Source organism: Acanthopagrus latus, chromosome 20 (assembly GCF_904848185.1).
Source record: "Acanthopagrus latus isolate v.2019 chromosome 20, fAcaLat1.1, whole genome shotgun sequence".
Classification (NCBI taxonomy): domain Eukaryota; kingdom Metazoa; phylum Chordata; class Actinopteri; order Spariformes; family Sparidae; genus Acanthopagrus; species Acanthopagrus latus.
In genome coordinates this window covers 23,846,104-23,863,535 of record NC_051058.1, presented here as the reverse complement: position 1 = coordinate 23,863,535, position 17,432 = coordinate 23,846,104, and the positions used below count along the sequence as shown (strand labels likewise).

The following is a 17,432-nucleotide window of genomic DNA, read 5'->3' as shown; positions in this document are numbered from 1 at the left end:
CAGGTGGTACTGTGGGTGTCTGCCAGGACTGGACTCTGTCTCTGATTGGACAGTTTAGTCATTTCACAAACCAGTTGATTTTATTTTGTAGACTCATCTCTGGAAACGCAACGTGTTAAGTCAGCAGCGAGGGCGTTCATTGAATATACGTCATTGTTGGCAAAAAGACTCAGAAGAACCACACAGAACCACACAGAACCACTGAGATGATATTTTACCGAGTGACTGAATATTCAAACACAGACACATGAAGCTCTGGCCTACATTTATTACAATTATTCTCTAATGGTATTTCTGTTGTTGGTCCAGATGCGTTTCACAACACAACGCAACACAACGTCTCTGGAGACAGAAATACATAAAGAGAAACTCTGCTAATAAAAACAAAGATGCGTTCAGGTGACCGTCACATCAGCTCCGACATCTGTATTCAAAACATGATGCTTCCCCTCAGAGGAGAGCAGGAAGCAGCGGATGAAGAAACTGTTAATCAGGAAGAAAAGCGTGTCTGGAAATGATTAAACGATGTGATGTGAGCTCTCGGAGTCCCTGCGGGGCGTTTAAGTGTCTGAACTGGGAGCGCTGGGTTAATGTGACTGTAATGATGACAGAGAGCTCAGATCTGAGCACTCACTTCTGTCTTTGTTGCTCCAAACTGAAACACAGAAATTAATTTGCATCCACTCGACTGTTGGACGTTTGAGTTGTGGTGTTCTGAGCTCATTAAAGCAGCTGGAGAGTTTGTGTGGTTCTGACGGGCCGGCAGCAGGTGGAAGACTGATTATAATCAGATACAAGAAGAGAAACTCTGCAGCCGCGACTTCGTTACAAAGACAGCTGTCAGATTTGTGCTGGTTGCAGGTGACGGACAGATGGAAGGTTTTACAACATCTGAACAAAAGGAAAGTTTGAGCCTTAGTTAACCTTCAGAGGAAGAGGTGCATTGTGGGTAATGTAGGCGGGAAAAGAATGTGTGGAATATCAAGCTGATGTATATACAGTTCTGCTGAAGGGTGATTATGTGTATTCACCAGGTCTGGTTCTGACTCTCCTCTGGACAGCTGAGCTAACTGATCTGGACTGACACAGAATATCCTTTAAATAAAAACATGTTATGGTTTTATGCAGCGAGCTGACGGCCCGACAACACAAACACATCCTCATTATATTTAGTATTTTGTTGGCAGCTGGTGTATAATGGTAATAAAACACTGGAGGCTGAGCGTTAACATCATCAGCGGTGCAGTCGGAGCCCAGGCGCCTCCAGACCTGAGGTTGTTTTTGTTTCTGGAGTCAAACTACAGACCGACAGAACGTCTTCATCTGAAGCGACGGCAGAGAAACATCAGCAGATAAACCTGAAAATATGTGAATACTTAATATTTCCAACATATTGTTCAGGAGACTGAAGCTGCAGCGACACAGGAAGCAGAACACCAGTGATGTACAGAATGTATGAATGTGGACCATCATGTGTGGGTGGGTATACACACACACACACACACACACACACACACACACACAGGTCAACACAGCGTGCGTGCGTGTGTGTGTATGTGTGTGTGTGCAGGAGTATATTCGGAAATGAAGGAATATCTAATTAGCTCTCAAACCACAGAGGTTCAAGTGGTAAGCAAATACACACACACACACACACACACACACACACACACACACACACACAAACAGTCTGAATCTCACCAGACTCCATTCAAAAAAGTCACATTTTATCATTAATTAGCTTATTAGCAGAAATACATTTTTAGATAAAATCTACCAGAAAGATATTTTTGTAAACGTGGCGCTCATCCAGCCGGCAGAGTTCACTTCCTTCCACCCTTTCCTCACTCTGTCTCCTCATGTCCTTCCCTCCTCAGTCCTTTCCTCACATTTATTCTTCTATTAGGAACTGATTCCAAATTTCTAAACTGCGAAAACATTTTTAAAGCCAAATATGGTCATCCAACATGTTGCCATGCCAACCACATCCACCAGAGAGCTGACTGTGTGTGTGTGTGTGTGTGTGTGTGTGTGTGTGTGTGTGTGTGTGTGTGTGTCCTGTCTTTTACATAATGAGACAAAACTGCTGCATCTGTTTCTTCCTCCAAACACACACACACATACACACATTATCCGTCAATCTCAGTTGTGGTCTGTTTTTAGGGATCACTTCCTCTTCCTGTGTCGTTATATTTAGATGCCATCTGCCCCCCCCACCACACACACACACACACACACACACACACACACACACACACACACACACACACACACACACACACACTCATGAATCTCTTTGTTCTCTGTTCATATTTTTGTGTCTCGGTTCCAGAAACAGATTTTTCTAAACATTTATTTTTAATCATCAGCGTCGTCACCACTGAAACTGTCACACATTTGAATTTGAATCTGACCCAACAACTCTTAACGGTTCGAGGAGTTTCAAACAGAAACATACGGGAGAAGTTAAAAATAACGACATCAAATGTTCTCTGAGCGTCTGAAGGCATGGACCACGTCACAGCTCCCGCTGAGCTCAGATACATTCGTCCGGTGTGGAACCAGGACGACTGTTGACGTCCTGACAGAGTTCCAGTGAGCAGAACTTCATCAGCTTCATTAAAGAACACGTCAGGATCATATTTCACCAAAACACCCTCAACTGATTTCGCTGCAGGGAGTAAAATTTGGACGTCGTAACAACTTTAATCTGAACCGCAAGAAGTTCTTTAGACGTCTGTGACTGAAGTTTAAAAGATGAAATTACATTATTACATCACAGTATAAATCACATCACACTGTAAAAACGTTGATTTGTAACCGTGTGTCGACGCCGCCTGTTCGTCACAGACGGTGAAGAGAACTCAGAACTCACAGAACATAACATGGGAGCAGCGCCGCCTCTGGACGGACCAGGTTGGGGTTGGTAAGGTGAACCAGGTGAACGTGACCTCCGTCTGTCGTTGAGACCTCAGAGACCCCCGGGCTTTCTCCCACAATGCACCTGTACAGTGTCCTCATTACAGCATGGTAAACTGCCACGTCTCTCAAATTCCTCACCTTAGACATGTGTAGACTGATGACATCACTGTGAAATCATCAGGTCACAGCTGACATCATAAAAGTGTTTTCACAGAGTGAGGAGGAAAAAACAGCAGCAGGAAATTAAAAATATTATATTATTAGGGGTCAACTACTATCACACACACACACACACACACACACACACACACACACACACACACACACACAAAGCTCCCAACAGCTCTCTCTCTCTCTCTCTCAGCAGGTCTGCAGCTCACTCGCCCACTACAGAGAATGACCCACTTAGTCTGAGCAAGACACACACACACACACACACACACACAGAGTTATCAGTAGTACAAACACTCTGTGCGAGCGTTCCCTGCCCACACCAGACTTCATTCAAAAATGACTCATTTTAACATTAACTGATTAGTTTCCATCTCTTTCGTATAAAATCTGACAAAATTACATTTTTTTCAGATCGTGACGACTCGCTGTTGAATTCAGAATGCAGCGTAATTCACCCAGCAGCTTTTACTTAAATATAAATGTCATCAGTTGGTTCACACCGCTCGCTGCCACCCACCGGCACAGAGGACTGGCCATCTGGAGGATTGTTGTCGAGCCGCTGTGAGTCCACAAACACTGAGACAAAGAGATTAAAGTGTCCTGACAACATGCACAGCCCATCCTGACCCATCGACATCTACTCATCAACACACTACTGACACATCAACCCTCTCAGGAACCTTTCTATCCATAAAACAGTGTGTTTCTTTCCAATATTAATACAGTTTGATATAAACTGTGTTTAAAGCAAGTTGACTTCACAGCTCAGTTGTTGGTAAAACACATTGAGTGTCCTGCGACTGCAGCTTCAGTCCAAACACGCCAGCATTGACCTGTGTTTAAAGCGGGAGGATCACGTTACTGAACAGGCTTCTTATGTAACACACTCACCTCAAATACAGCTATAAATATAACAAACGCAGCAGACACAGATCTGATGTGTCCTCCAGCAGAACACGGAGCTGCTCCCAACATGTGTGAACAGTCACTGAACAGCAACACGCTACAGAACCATCAGCGTGTTCAGGAGGCTGCTGTCTTTTCTTAAGTTTGTTTGTGTGTCTGGAGGATAATTAATGACTCATGTCAGTAACAAACAAATCTCAGCATGGAGATGATCAGCTGATGTTATCTGACCGATAAAAAGTTCTGTGGATGTTAAAATTAACAAGAAGTTATTTACATCCTGAAGTTTGTCCGCTGTTGTTATATCATTTGACCAGTTAATTAATAAAAAAATCAGGGTATCCAAGAAACAGACAGCGGAGTGCTATCTGCCAACCCACCAACCGACCAACCCACCGACCAACCAACAACCCACCAACCGACCAACCCACCGACCAACCAACAACCCACCAACCGACCAACCCACCGACCAACCAACAACCCACCAACCGACCAACCCACCGACCAACCAACAACCCACCAACCGACCAACCCACCGACCAACCAACAACCCACCAACCGACCAACCCACCGACCAACCAACAACTCACCAACCGACCAACCCACTGACCAACCAACAACCCACCAACCAACCAACCCACCGACCAACCAACAACCCACCAACCCACCAACCCACCGACCGACCAACAACCCACCAACCAACCAACCCACCGACCGACCAACAACCCACCAACCCACCAACCCACCGATCGACCAACAACCCACCAACCCACCAACCCACCGACCGACCAACAACCCACCAACCAACCAACCCACCGACCGACCAACAACCCACCAACCCACCAACCCACCGACCGACCAACAACCCACCAACCAACCAACCCACCAACCCACCGACCAACCAACAACCCACCAACCAACCGACCAACCCACCGACCGACCAACAACCCACCAACGGTCAAACAACTAATCAACGGAGGTAATTCTTCATTATTGAGTTTGTTCATTTTCTGTGAATTATTATTATTATTCAGCTGAATAGAAGTGACACGATTGGACCCAACACTTGTTTCTTTGTTCTTGTAACTTTGTTTGATTCCACTGATTGTGAGTCTGTGCAGACAAGCTGCGATCACATTGTGTTTGTCGGAGCCAATCTGAGGAAGGAGGAAACGGAAACTGTGCAGCTGCATTTGAGAGGAGGTGAGCGTTCAGCCGCCCTCAGGCGTTCTGACACGTTATGCAACGCTCCACAAGTCCGACGCGTTCCTGGATGAAAACCAGCAGCTGAGAAAGGTCGAACGGAGCTGCAGGAAACTCATGCAGCAACTTCTCACACTTCCCTGTAAATGTCACAGAGCTCGGAGCAGCAGCACAACTGCAACCAGGCAGCTGATCCAGAAACAAAACTCGACTCCGTCCGAGATAAGTTTAGTGGACGGGGTTTGAAATTAAAGCCAAAGTACTCTTAATGACAGAAAAACCACATGAACCGGGTCATGTGACGGGCCATGTGACGGGTCATGTGTGTCCTCACCTTCCATCACGTAGACCAGAGAGCCCACGTCGCCCTCCTCGATGATGCAGGCGTCTTTCCCATAATCCACCGGGTACATGCAGTCGACGATCTCGTGGATCTGAGACAGCTCCAGGTTCTTCATGAAGTCGTTGTCCAAGATGGCCTCTTTTATCATCTCCTTTGACCTGAGGGGAGGAAACAAGGAAAGGACACAAGGACAGGATGACATGTGAAATACTGTCACTTGATTGGCTGAGACTCATTGTTGAGATCAGAGATGCAATTATTTCTGTTAACAGGCTGAACGTGAGCCTCAGAAATTATTTTAATCTTCAGTATTTTAAACAAAATTAATAATTTTCCATGTGGACAGTGAAATAAATGAATTATGACTCCACATTATTAAAGTCAGGAGCTGTAGAAACAGTGTTTTTATTTCAGTTCACAAAAATTATACAAAAATATGAAATGCACACACACACAAACACACTCTTGAAATGGCTTTGTGTGTGTGCGTGCACGTGTGTGTGTGTGTGTGTGTGTGTGTGTGTGTGTGGTTTATTAAAGTCTGATCACTCCTAAATGAGCAGTAAACTCACTCCAGCTGCTCTCGCTGCAGATTTACAGAATTATTCAGCAAAAAACATCCTGACTGATGATTTTGATGCATTTGCGTGGCACTGAAGAGAATCTGAAACCGGAGTGACGGAAGAGAGTTTGTCATCAGCTCGATAACAGACGTTTAATTAATGACTTTAACATTTAAAGAAGTTTGTCTGGTGGCTTCATTGTCTGTCTTCATTTCTGGGTTCATGTGAGTTTGATCAACAGAAAGTCGTCTCTCTGACATTAAACTCACCACAGACGCTCCACTGTCCCGATGTTACTACAGACAGTGAACTCATCATGTTTAATGATGTTTGACCAGCGATGGTTTGTGGGATATGTTGTTTAAAGGCTAAAAAATCTAAATATTGATTGAACAGTGATGTCACATCTTTGATTGTGAGACTCTGTGGCAGTTCTACCTTCCATCTGCTCTGGTCAGTGTTTCTTCTGCTAACAAATCACATATTAGATCTATAACTGAGTGTGATTGTTGTCATAATCAATGTAATTTGTAATTACTGTGTTGTATTGACCGTAATGAGTAATATTTCCTCAGCAGCTTGTGCTTCACATTAACTGAGCAGTTTCTTTTCCTTCAGACGGACGAATGAAAAGCAGCGACACGGTCGAGCTGCACACACACTGAACAGAGAGAGAGAGACGAACCGCAGCAGTTTCCTTCCTGTCGTCTTTAAAACACATGTTAATTCAAGCAGACTGAAAAGAGACAAAGAGAACGAAGGAAAGATGAAGAGAGGAACAGTCCAGAAATGAACCCTCGCAGCTGTCGACTGATCAGCTTCAGGTTCAGAAGCTCTGACAATAAACTGATGTTTGAGCAGTGAAGCCTCCTGAGGAGCCTCAGAGGGTTCCACTGATCTGGAAACAGTTCATTCTGACACGGTTCGGATCCTACAGCAGCCCGTTCACACATGATTAAAGACTGTTGTAAAGAAGTTTTATTGCATCCAGCGTTGAAACACTAGAGCTGGATCTTATTTTGGCGAGTCTGCAGAGGAAGAAATATTCAGGCCGCTTTAATATCTGAAGACTGAGGAGGAAACTGACTTCTATGAAGACACATCGTGAACGGACAGAGGAGATGATGAAGGACACCCGGTGTTATTACAGCAGCAGGAGGAGGAGGAGGACGAGGGGGAGGAGGGGGAGGAGGACGAGGACGAGGAGGAGGAGGGGGAGGAAGACGAGGGGGAGGAGGAGGAGGAGGGGGAGGAAGACGAGGGGGAGGAGGAGGAGGAGGAGGCGGAGGAGGAGGGGGAGGACGGCGAGGGGGAGGAGGAGGAGGAGGAGGAGGGGGAGGGGGAGGAGGAGGAGGAGGAGGAGGAGGAAGACGAGGGGGAGGAGGGGGAGGAGGACGAGGACGAGGACGAGGAGGAGGAGGAGGAGGGGGAGGAAGACGAGGGGGAGGAGGAGGAGGAGGACGAGGAGGACGAGGAGGAGGACAAGGAGGAGGAGGAGGACGAGGACGAGGACGAGGAGGATATACAGGTAAAGAAGCTGACAGAAAGAATAAAAAGCAAAGAGATGAAGTAAAAGAGAAGAGCAAAACAACAGACAGAAACATAAAAGAAGATATTTTGCGTTGAGGCGACTGACAGAGAAAAGACGGAGGAGGTAAGACACACAGTCATTAGAGAGGCAGAGGAGGGAGAGCGAAGAAGACAAAGAGACGGAGGACGAGATGAAGAACAGGAAGCAGAGTGATATATCACAGAGAGCAGCGGAGGACAGACGCTCAGAGGAATCCTGCAACCAACAAGGAGGAACCTCGAGCCCTCGGCAGAGCAGAAGAGAAGGGAACACTGAACGTACACGAGGAATATAAATAAGAACATTTACTGAAGTTCTGCAGTACAGTACAGACGTCATACAGTTTTCAAAATAAGAGTCGTCTCTCAGCTCATCATTAACCTGTCTGCTGTGACGGGCTGAAAAATGCTTATGAAGCTCTGCTGCAGACAGCAGGAGAGCTGGTGGGCGTTCACAGCCTCCACACACTGCACTGTAATACTTTATTTATGTTCCACACACACACATGCACGCATGCACGCACACACGCAAACACACACACACACACACACACACACACAAGCAAGCTGCAGGACGCTGACAGCCAGAAGTGGTGGGATGGTAAATGAAACCCTGTCAGCTGCCTGTGCGTGTGTGTGTGTGTGTGTGTGTGTGTGTGTGTGTGTGTGTGTGTGTGTGTGTGTGTGGGGGCGGGCCACACAGATTAAAGCTAACACAGTGGTTGTTATCTCTGACATGGACAGAACAACACATTATATTACAGAGCTGTGAGAGGTGGAAGCGAACAAACAGCTGGAGCAGCCGAGGCAGCGAAACTGAAGCCACATGTGGAAACATCATCATGATCGCTGTGGACAACAAGAAGACGTTCAGACACAAGACACATGTAATGGCTTCTGAAATCTAATAAAGAAGTTTTCACGCTCGCTTCAGATGGTTTCTGCCTGTTTTTGAAGAGTTTATGAGCCGAACACGAGTTAAAAACAGCTTCTCAGAATCAGTTCTGGCCAACAAATGTTTAACTCACATGACTGATCGGCTGATCCTGCAGCGAGGACAGAAGAAAGAGAAGCAGCTGGCTCTCCTCTTCTTTCTATTTGAGGTTGAGGATCCAGTTTGTGTCCTTTTCTTCGACACTATTCATTACTATTTGAAATGTCATGACTACGATCAAAAGCATAACTGATCAAACTGAATTGTAAAAGTAGAAAGAGTCCAGTTAGTGTCACCACTAACAGTGAGAACGTTCTGGTTACAGCAGGAACAACTTCAGTGGAGCTACAACACGCAGAGAAACAAGCCGTTACAACCAGGAACGTGACGCAAGTCAAAGAACAATCAGATTACAAACTGCAGTTTATTCTGAACTCGACTTGATATTCTAAACTTGATAAATCAATCACAAATTAAATGTAAATTATTATTGTCTTGCCTAAAAAAAAAATCACAATACTACGAAAAGTACAAAAATTACAGCAGCAATTAATTTAGCTTTCCTCTCTTAGCATCTGTAAGCTTTTGTAGAATGCTGCATTTTAACAACATGTGATCCTTCCGTCAGTTGTAAATAACCTCTCAGCTAGTTTCAGGGAAATGCACAGGTTGTGTAGTCTACAGTTAGCTTTGTAGCATGCTAATATTAGCATCGTCAGATGTTCACATTTAGCCTGTCAGAGTTGATCTTTCCAATATTTAGACGACTTTCTCTGCTACACCCACTGCAGCTGCTTCAGAGGAAGAGGAGCTGCTACTGAATCAATCCATGCTCTTATCAGAGCCAGCAGGTCCGGTGATGTCACAGCAAACTGAATCAGAGTTCAGGAGGCTGAACGCTGCAGCCTCCTGCTGCCTGCTTAATGACAAAACCCTGAGGGAGGAGGACCACCTGCTGCACAGGTGCACACTGGCCAGGTACACGACCGTCACAGTCGCTCATTGTGTGGGAGTCACAGAGGCTGAAGCATCAACACTTCTCCACCTGCATCTCCAAGAGATCGCACACAGAAGTCATACAGTTTGTGTTCAGTGGCCTCTGCAGGCTTTAACCTTTCTGCAGCATCGACATCTGTATTCACCTGCTGAGAGACTCAGGTGAGATGCTGCAGCTGGACGTGAACTAAAATATCTGAGGTGAGAAATAAGCTGCAGCAACATTATTGATTCATATTAAATCAGTGCAGTCGAAGTTTTGTGAGCAGGTTGTATTCAGACGCTGCTGCTTATTCTTTAAGTCTGTAATCAAACAGATTGATCTCCACAGGAATCAGCAACGATCTATGACCTGATGTTGTCTTCAGGCTCAAATCCCTCCCACCCTCAACTGTCTCACACACATTTCATATTCATGTGTGTATGAATTAAGATCTGTGGCAGCAGCAGAGACGACCTGCAGCTGCTGATCCCATCAGGAAACTACAGATCTTATCTGTGTGTGTCTGTGAGACTGAAACCAACGGCGCAGAGGAAGAGCCATCTTCTACCAGCACTGAGCTCTCCTTCTGTAGTTTAAGTGACGACGTCAGGTTTGGCTGTGTGTGTCTGTTTCTTTCTTTCTTTCTAATCTGGGAGAAACTTTACAAGATTCAGATTGTAAAAAGCAATAAAATGTTCACTCCAGACAGGTTGTCTCAGATACGATCTGTCACAATTCTGCATCAAAATGTCTAGAAATGACTCGACCTCGATCCTTCATGCTGTTGATTGTGTTCATACATTATCAGAGAAATCCACAGTAACCTGGAGGTAAGGGTGCGTTTCATTTAGTCACCTGTTGCTCTAAAGGAGAGAGTCAGAGAGCGAGTTAAACATCAACATAAAGTCAATCGTTCAATTTGACTTTCCAGGATCAGATCATCTGTTCTTACAATTCTTTGCTCTCAGCATCAGTAAAATCCTGCTCATCCAAAACTCTGCTGCCAGAATGTTGACTGGGACATGATAGTTAAGATTGTATCAATTACTGAGGAGCCCTGAGGAGGCCTCGCTCCAAGTTACTAACCTGGTCTTTTACTGGCTGGTGCTCCTTGTCGCAGCCTGAGATCCTCAGATGGATCTTTTCTCGCTGTCAGAGGTTCAGATTAACCTATAAAGCTGATCGAGCTTCTGCAGTCGGATGAGATCAGGGTTAAAAACAGCGTCGTCTTTTAAATCAATGTGAAACTCATTTTTTAATAAAGCTTCAATATAAACGGTGATTGTTTTTGGTTGCTGTGTGTTTGATCAGGTTCAGTAAAGCACTTTGTGACTATGTTTAAAAGGTGCCACATAATAAATTGTATCATCTCACTTTGTCTTGATTGAGAAATTAATTCTTTCCCTTTAAATTTCAGTTAAAGAGGTGATGAGAGAGCCGAACGTTCACCTCTGGAGAAAGCTGAAAAGATCAAATATGCAGGTTGTGGAACAAGAAGTTAATCAGTCTACTCACACAAACTGTCTCCAGTGTTCGCAGAGGAGAAACATCTATCAAACATCATATTTCAGAGCCGTCAGCAGCTCCAACCTGAATACACAACCAGAGAGAGACTGAGACACGCCACACATTCAGCATGAAAATGTAAACGTCTCCATGAGAACAAAGCCTGGTGGACATCCAGAGCCAGCTCACTCTGACTGTCTGCTGCGCTCTTTAACACCAGCAACCACAGAAGAAGAACAGTCATTTATTGAGACATTGGTTTGATTCCCTGATCAACACAGGAGGTCCAACTCCTCAACACTCTGCTGTCCACCTTCATCTGAAAGAGACAATGTCAACATGTTGTCCAGAGATACTACGTAAAGACACCCCCACACTCCGTAAAGACACTCCCATACTCTGTAAGGACACCCCCACACTCTATAAAGACACTCCCACACTCCGTAAAGACACTCCCATACTCTGCAAAGACACCCCCACGCTCCATAAAGACACTCCCACACTCCGTAAAGACACTCCCACACTCTATAAAGACACTCCCATACTCTGTAAGGACACCCCCACACTCTATAAGGACACTCCCATACTATGTAAAGACACTCCCATACTCCGTAAAGACACTCCCACACTCCGTAAAGACACTCCCACACTCTATAAAAACACTCCCATACTCTGCAAGGACACCCCCACACTCGATAAGGACACTCCCATACTATGTAAAGACACTCCCACACGCCATAAAGACACTCCCACACTCTATAAAGACACTCCCATACTCTGTAAAGACACTCCCACACTCTGTAAGGACACTCCCATACTCTGTAAGGACACCCCCACACTCTATAAGGACACTCCCATACTCTGTAAGGACACCCCCACACTCTATAAGGACACTCCCATACTCTGTAAAGACACTCCCACACTCTGTAAGGACACTCCCACACTCTGCAAAGACACTCCCACACTCTGTAAGGACACTCCCATACTCTGTAAAGACACTCCCACACTCTATAAAGACACTCCCATACCTACTGGAGTGAAGACAGGTATCACAAGAGCTTGAGAGAGAAAACCAGAACCATCCGACTGAGCAGACACGACTGGAGGAAACAGCACAAAGTGGACTTACTCTGGGCTCTTGGGGTAGAAGGGCAGCGTGACGTGGCTGAGGTCACTGATGTCACAAGCGGTGGGCTCGGCGGAGATGGCCTGCCGTTTGCTGCGGTGCTGGTCTGGCTGAAGGACAAGGCTCTGCTGCTGGGCCTGGACCTGCTGAGCCGTGGCGGGCCGGAGCACAGAGCGGTACTTGTCCAGCTCGTTCTGAAGCCGCTGAATCAGCTCATCCTTCTGATCCAGCTCCAGCTCCAGCTCATCGATCAGGGTGTCGCGTTGCCTCAGCTCCTCAATCTTTTCCTGCAGGGCGTACTGCAGGTCCCTTAAGGTGCCCATGGGTTCTCTGTAGGGGGGTCCGAAGAGTTCTCAGGGTTCCTCTAGAGTGTTTGGGGTGTCCTCTGTGGTCCCCAGATTTCCTGTGGAGCTTGAGGGTCCCTAAAGGGTTCCTCAAAGTACTTAACTGTTGGGATGCTCACAGTGTTCAACCGCTCCTGTTCCCCAAGATTCTTTCTGATTTCTTAGCAGTACCTTGATTTCTTCAGCGTCTTGGTGATTTCTAGGTTGTGTAAAGGTGCTTCTGTGTCAGTCACGGTAACTTCAACCTTCGTACAACATTTTTCAGAGCGCTGCAGAGATTCTTCAGGTTTTCTCAGCATTCCTCTGAGATCTCTCTCTGGGATCCTGAGGTCATTCTGTGGTTCCCCGGGGCCCTTCAAAGTTTCCTCCTGGGTCCCTCCAGGTTCACAGTAATCCCAAGATTTTGTTGGGGCCTTAAAGGTCCCTCTAGAGGTTCTCAGAAGGGTTTTTCAGGTTATTATTATTTGTATTTTTGGTCTTTTCCAGAGCTTCTTAAAGAGTCTATGAATCTACTGAGGTTTCTTGGGCTACTTAAGGAGTTTTGCCAGTTTCCCAGCAGTCCCTGGAGGTCTCAAGGGTCCCTCTAAAGTCTGTCAGGGAGGTTCTTAAAATACGACTCAAGGATCATTCATCACATTTCACAATTATCTCTGGGGTTTCCTCAGATTCTCAGCAGTCAACAAGAATTCCTCTGGGTCTGTGCAGTCTAGAGGTTCTCAGAGGGTTCTGTCAAGGTTCTTTTAGGATTTGTACAAGAACATTCAAAAGTTTAAAAGGCCTTAGCTTGCTTCTGGGGTTCCTTGTTCCTTGTTCTCCAGATGTTTGACAGCTCCCAAGGCTTTGGGTTTAGGGTTTAGGGTTCCATTGGGCTTCTCGGGTGCCTCTAGTTTCTCAAAAGTGTTTGTCAAAGTTCCTCCAGAATTGTTTTTGAAGGTTTTTCACGACCTCCCCGAGGTGGCTCATTTGTGGTCTTTAAAATCTTCAGGGTCCCTCCAGATGTCCACCGTCCCTTAAAGTTACTGGCTCCTTCTTCCAGGATGGAAATTTGATTTTAGACATCAAGAAAATGTCAAAAACTGGGAAAAGTCTGGAAATTAAGAGGCACTCACTGGTTCTGGTGGGCTAGTCTTTCTGACCTCTAAAGGAAAATTCTGATGTGAAACAAAGTCGATGGATGAAGTGGAAGATCAGGGAGTCTCTGTTCTGGCTCCAGGATTTCCTCTCCTCCAGGAAATATGAAGAATGTAACACGTGGACGAAGAACAAACAGCAACAGAAGCAAAGTGAGAGAAACAAAGTCGGAAGTGAGTCCCGGTAGAAAAATCAATCCACAGATTTGATGATTTAGAAATAATTAAAAATATTCCTGCTTTAAACTCCTGAAATGGATGCAGGCAGAAGTAAGACATTCATGCTTTCTGCTGGAGAGGAAGACGGAACCGAACCGAACTGAGCAGAGGCAGAAAACTGACGCTGTCAAACATCTTCAGTCCGAAATAAATCGTGCAAACATCCTCTGAAACAGTGGGAAGAGAAGTAAATCTGCTCACTGACCGCCGAGCAGCGCAGAGACCCGCAGGAAACTACAAGAGCCGCGAGTCCGACACCGGGGCGACACCGGCAGGACAACCACGCTGAAAATCCTCCGGTTAGAAACGAGAAGCCAAAACCTTCCTCACATGTGAGCCTGGAGCCGGAGAGGCGGAGGAGGAGGAGGAGGAGGAGGAGGAGGAGGAGGAGGAGAGCTGCAGATGATCTGTGGAGAAGAATGAAATGATCCAGAGTCCAGAGAGGATCTTTAGAGAGGATGTGGAGCTGCGGATCTGCTCCGGTTTAATCACCTTCATTACTTTAATTAGTTTAATGTGAGCAGCAGGGCGACTGACACCCGGAGAGCAGCGGCCAGAAGTTGCTTCTCCTTCTCCTCTTCTTCCTTTTCCTCTTCTTCCTCTTCCTCCTCTTCTTCCTTTTCTTTTTCTTCTTCCTCTTCTTCCTCTTCCTCCCCCTCTTCCTCCTCACAGTGGTTAAACAGTGGTCACGTCTGGAGAGACATGAAGATAAGTGAGGAGAATCAGTTCAGACTGATCCTGCTGAGATCAACACGTTATAATCAAAGTTCTAATACAGGATGTAATCCTCTGATGGTAAAGAGTAATAGATTACATGGACCCTGTAGATCAGATGAGAACAAGCTTCATACAGGAACATGAATTTAAATAATGAAGGCGTTTAAATTCTCTCACAGCCTCATGATCAGGTAAATAACAAGAATATCATAAAGACTACAGATTATAATAAAGAATATGGATTATAATAAAGACTACAGATTATTATAAAGACTAAAGATTATAATAAAGACTACAGATTATTATAAAGACTACAGATTATTATAAAGACTGCAGATTATAATAAAGAATACAGATTATTATAAAGACTACAGATTATTATAAAGACTGCAGATTATAATAAAGAATACAGATTATTATAAAGACTACAGATTATAATAAAGACTACAGATTATTATACAGACTACAGATTATTATAAAGACTACAGATTATAATAAAGACTACACATTATAATAAAGACTACAGATTATTATAAAGACTACAGATTATAATAAAGACTACACATTATAATGAAGACTACAGATTATTATAAAGACTGCAGATTATAATAAAGACTGCAGATTATTATAAAGACTGCAGATTATAATAAAGAATACACATTATAATAAAGACTGCAGATTATTATAAAGACTACAGATTATAATAAAGACTACACATTATTATAAAGACTACACATTATAATAAAGACTACAGATTATTATAAAGACTACAGATTATAATAAAGACTGCAGATTATTATAAAGACTGCAGATTATAATAAAGACTACACATTATAATAAAGACTGCAGATTATTATAAAGACTACAGATTATAATAAAGACTACAGGTTATTATAAAGACTACAGATTATTATAAAGACTACACATTATAATAAAGACTACAGATTATTATAAAGACTACAGATTATTATAAAGACTACAGATTATAATAAAGACTACAGATTATTATAAAGACTACAGATTATAATAAAGACTACACATTATAATAAAGACTACAGATTATTATAAAGACTGCAGATTATGATAAAGACTGCAGATTATTATAAAGACTGCAGATTATAATAAAGACTACACATTATAATAAAGACTACAGATTATTATAAAGACTACACATTATAATAAAGACTACAGATTATTATAAAGACTACAGATTATTATAAAGACTGCAGATTATAATAAAGACTGCAGATTATAATAAAGACTGCAGATTATAATAAAGACTACAGATTATTATAAAGACTACAGATTATAATAAAGACTACACATTATAATAAAGACTACAGATTATTATAAAGACTGCAGATTATAATAAAGACTGCAGATTATTATAAAGACTGCAGATTATAATAAAGACTACAGATTATTATAAAGACTACAGATTATTATAAAGACTACAGATTATAATAAAGACTACAGATTATAATAAAGACTACAGATTATTATAAAGACTGCAGATTATGATAAAGACTGCAGATTATAATAAAGACTACACATTATAATAAAGACTACAGATTATTATAAAGACTACACATTATAATAAAGACTACAGATTATTATAAAGACTGCAGATTATAATAAAGACTGCAGATTATAATAAAGACTACAGATTATAATAAAGACTACAGGTTATAATAAAGACTGCAGATTATAATAAAGACTGCAGATTATTATAAAGACTACAGATTATAATAAAGACTGCAGATTATAATAAAGACTACAGATTATAATAAAGACTACAGATTATAATAAAGACTGCAGATTATAATAAAGACTGCAGATTATTATAAAGACTACAGATTATAATAAAGACTGCAGATTATAATAAAGACTACAGATTATAATAAAGACTACAGATTATAATAAAGACTACAGATTATTATAAAGACTACAGATTATAATAAAGACTACAGATTATTATAAAGACTACAGATTATAATAAAGACTACAGATTATAATAAAGACTGCAGATTATAATAAAGACTGCAGATAATAATAAAGACTACAGATTATAATAAAGACTGCAGATTATAATAAAGACTACAGATAATAATAAAGACTACACATTATTAGGTTCGTAAACACTCATTGGCACCGTAGATGAATTAATATGGTGACGTCACAACGGTCCTTTACTGTGATCCAGTTGAAGTGAACACTGTAGTGTGGCGCCGTCTGCTGGCCGCTGCCGGTCATTACACCCATCAACTCAACATGTGACTGTGTGTGTGTGTGTGTGTGTGCGTTTTGACAAGGATGGGGGAGTGGGCAAAGGGAAAGATGATCTCTCAGTTATGTTGTTTGTGCAACATAACGAGATCATTCTTTTTATTTAAACATTAAATCAGATTAATGATGAAAACACACAAATGAACTAACAACAGTAAACTTTGACATTTGGATAAATAAATCTGTTTTTTATTTCATATCCAAGCCAAAATAAATTCTGTGTGTGCTGAGTCTCCACCTGTGATCCAATCAATGACCTCACTGTACAACCACACACTCACACACACACACACACACACACACACACACACACACACACACACACACACACACAACCACACCTCCTCTTGTGCCTTTTCAGGCGAGTCGATGCCCAGCGCCCCCTACAGGCCATACCTGTGACAAGACCACACTCAGTTACACATTAAACTACAAACATGGCCTCCTGAGAGGTTTAATGCTAATGAATTGCATCGTGGGGAGTGGATTGCTAAGCTAGCTAGCTAGCTGT

At 43.2% G+C, this 17,432-nt stretch overlaps 1 protein-coding gene across 4 annotated transcripts in view; it reads right to left on the bottom strand.

Annotated features, from left to right (window-relative positions):
* Positions 1-17,432, bottom strand: part of prkg1b (protein kinase cGMP-dependent 1b) — a 58,810-nt gene that overhangs the window by 32,485 nt on the left and 8,893 nt on the right. Inside the window, exons 1-2 of one of the 4 annotated variants that reach the window (XM_037081876.1) lie at positions 12,229-14,600; positions 5,540-5,706 (exon numbers count right to left, since the gene is read on the bottom strand). In XM_037081876.1, the coding sequence (XP_036937771.1) occupies positions 5,540-5,706; positions 12,229-12,548 (487 nt within the window). In that variant the 5' untranslated portion in view covers positions 12,549-14,600. Of the gene's footprint in view, positions 1-5,539; positions 5,707-8,708; positions 8,935-12,228; positions 14,601-17,432 lie in introns of those variants that run through there. The other 3 variants (XM_037081875.1, XM_037081877.1, XM_037081878.1) reach the window with 3 other exon arrangements.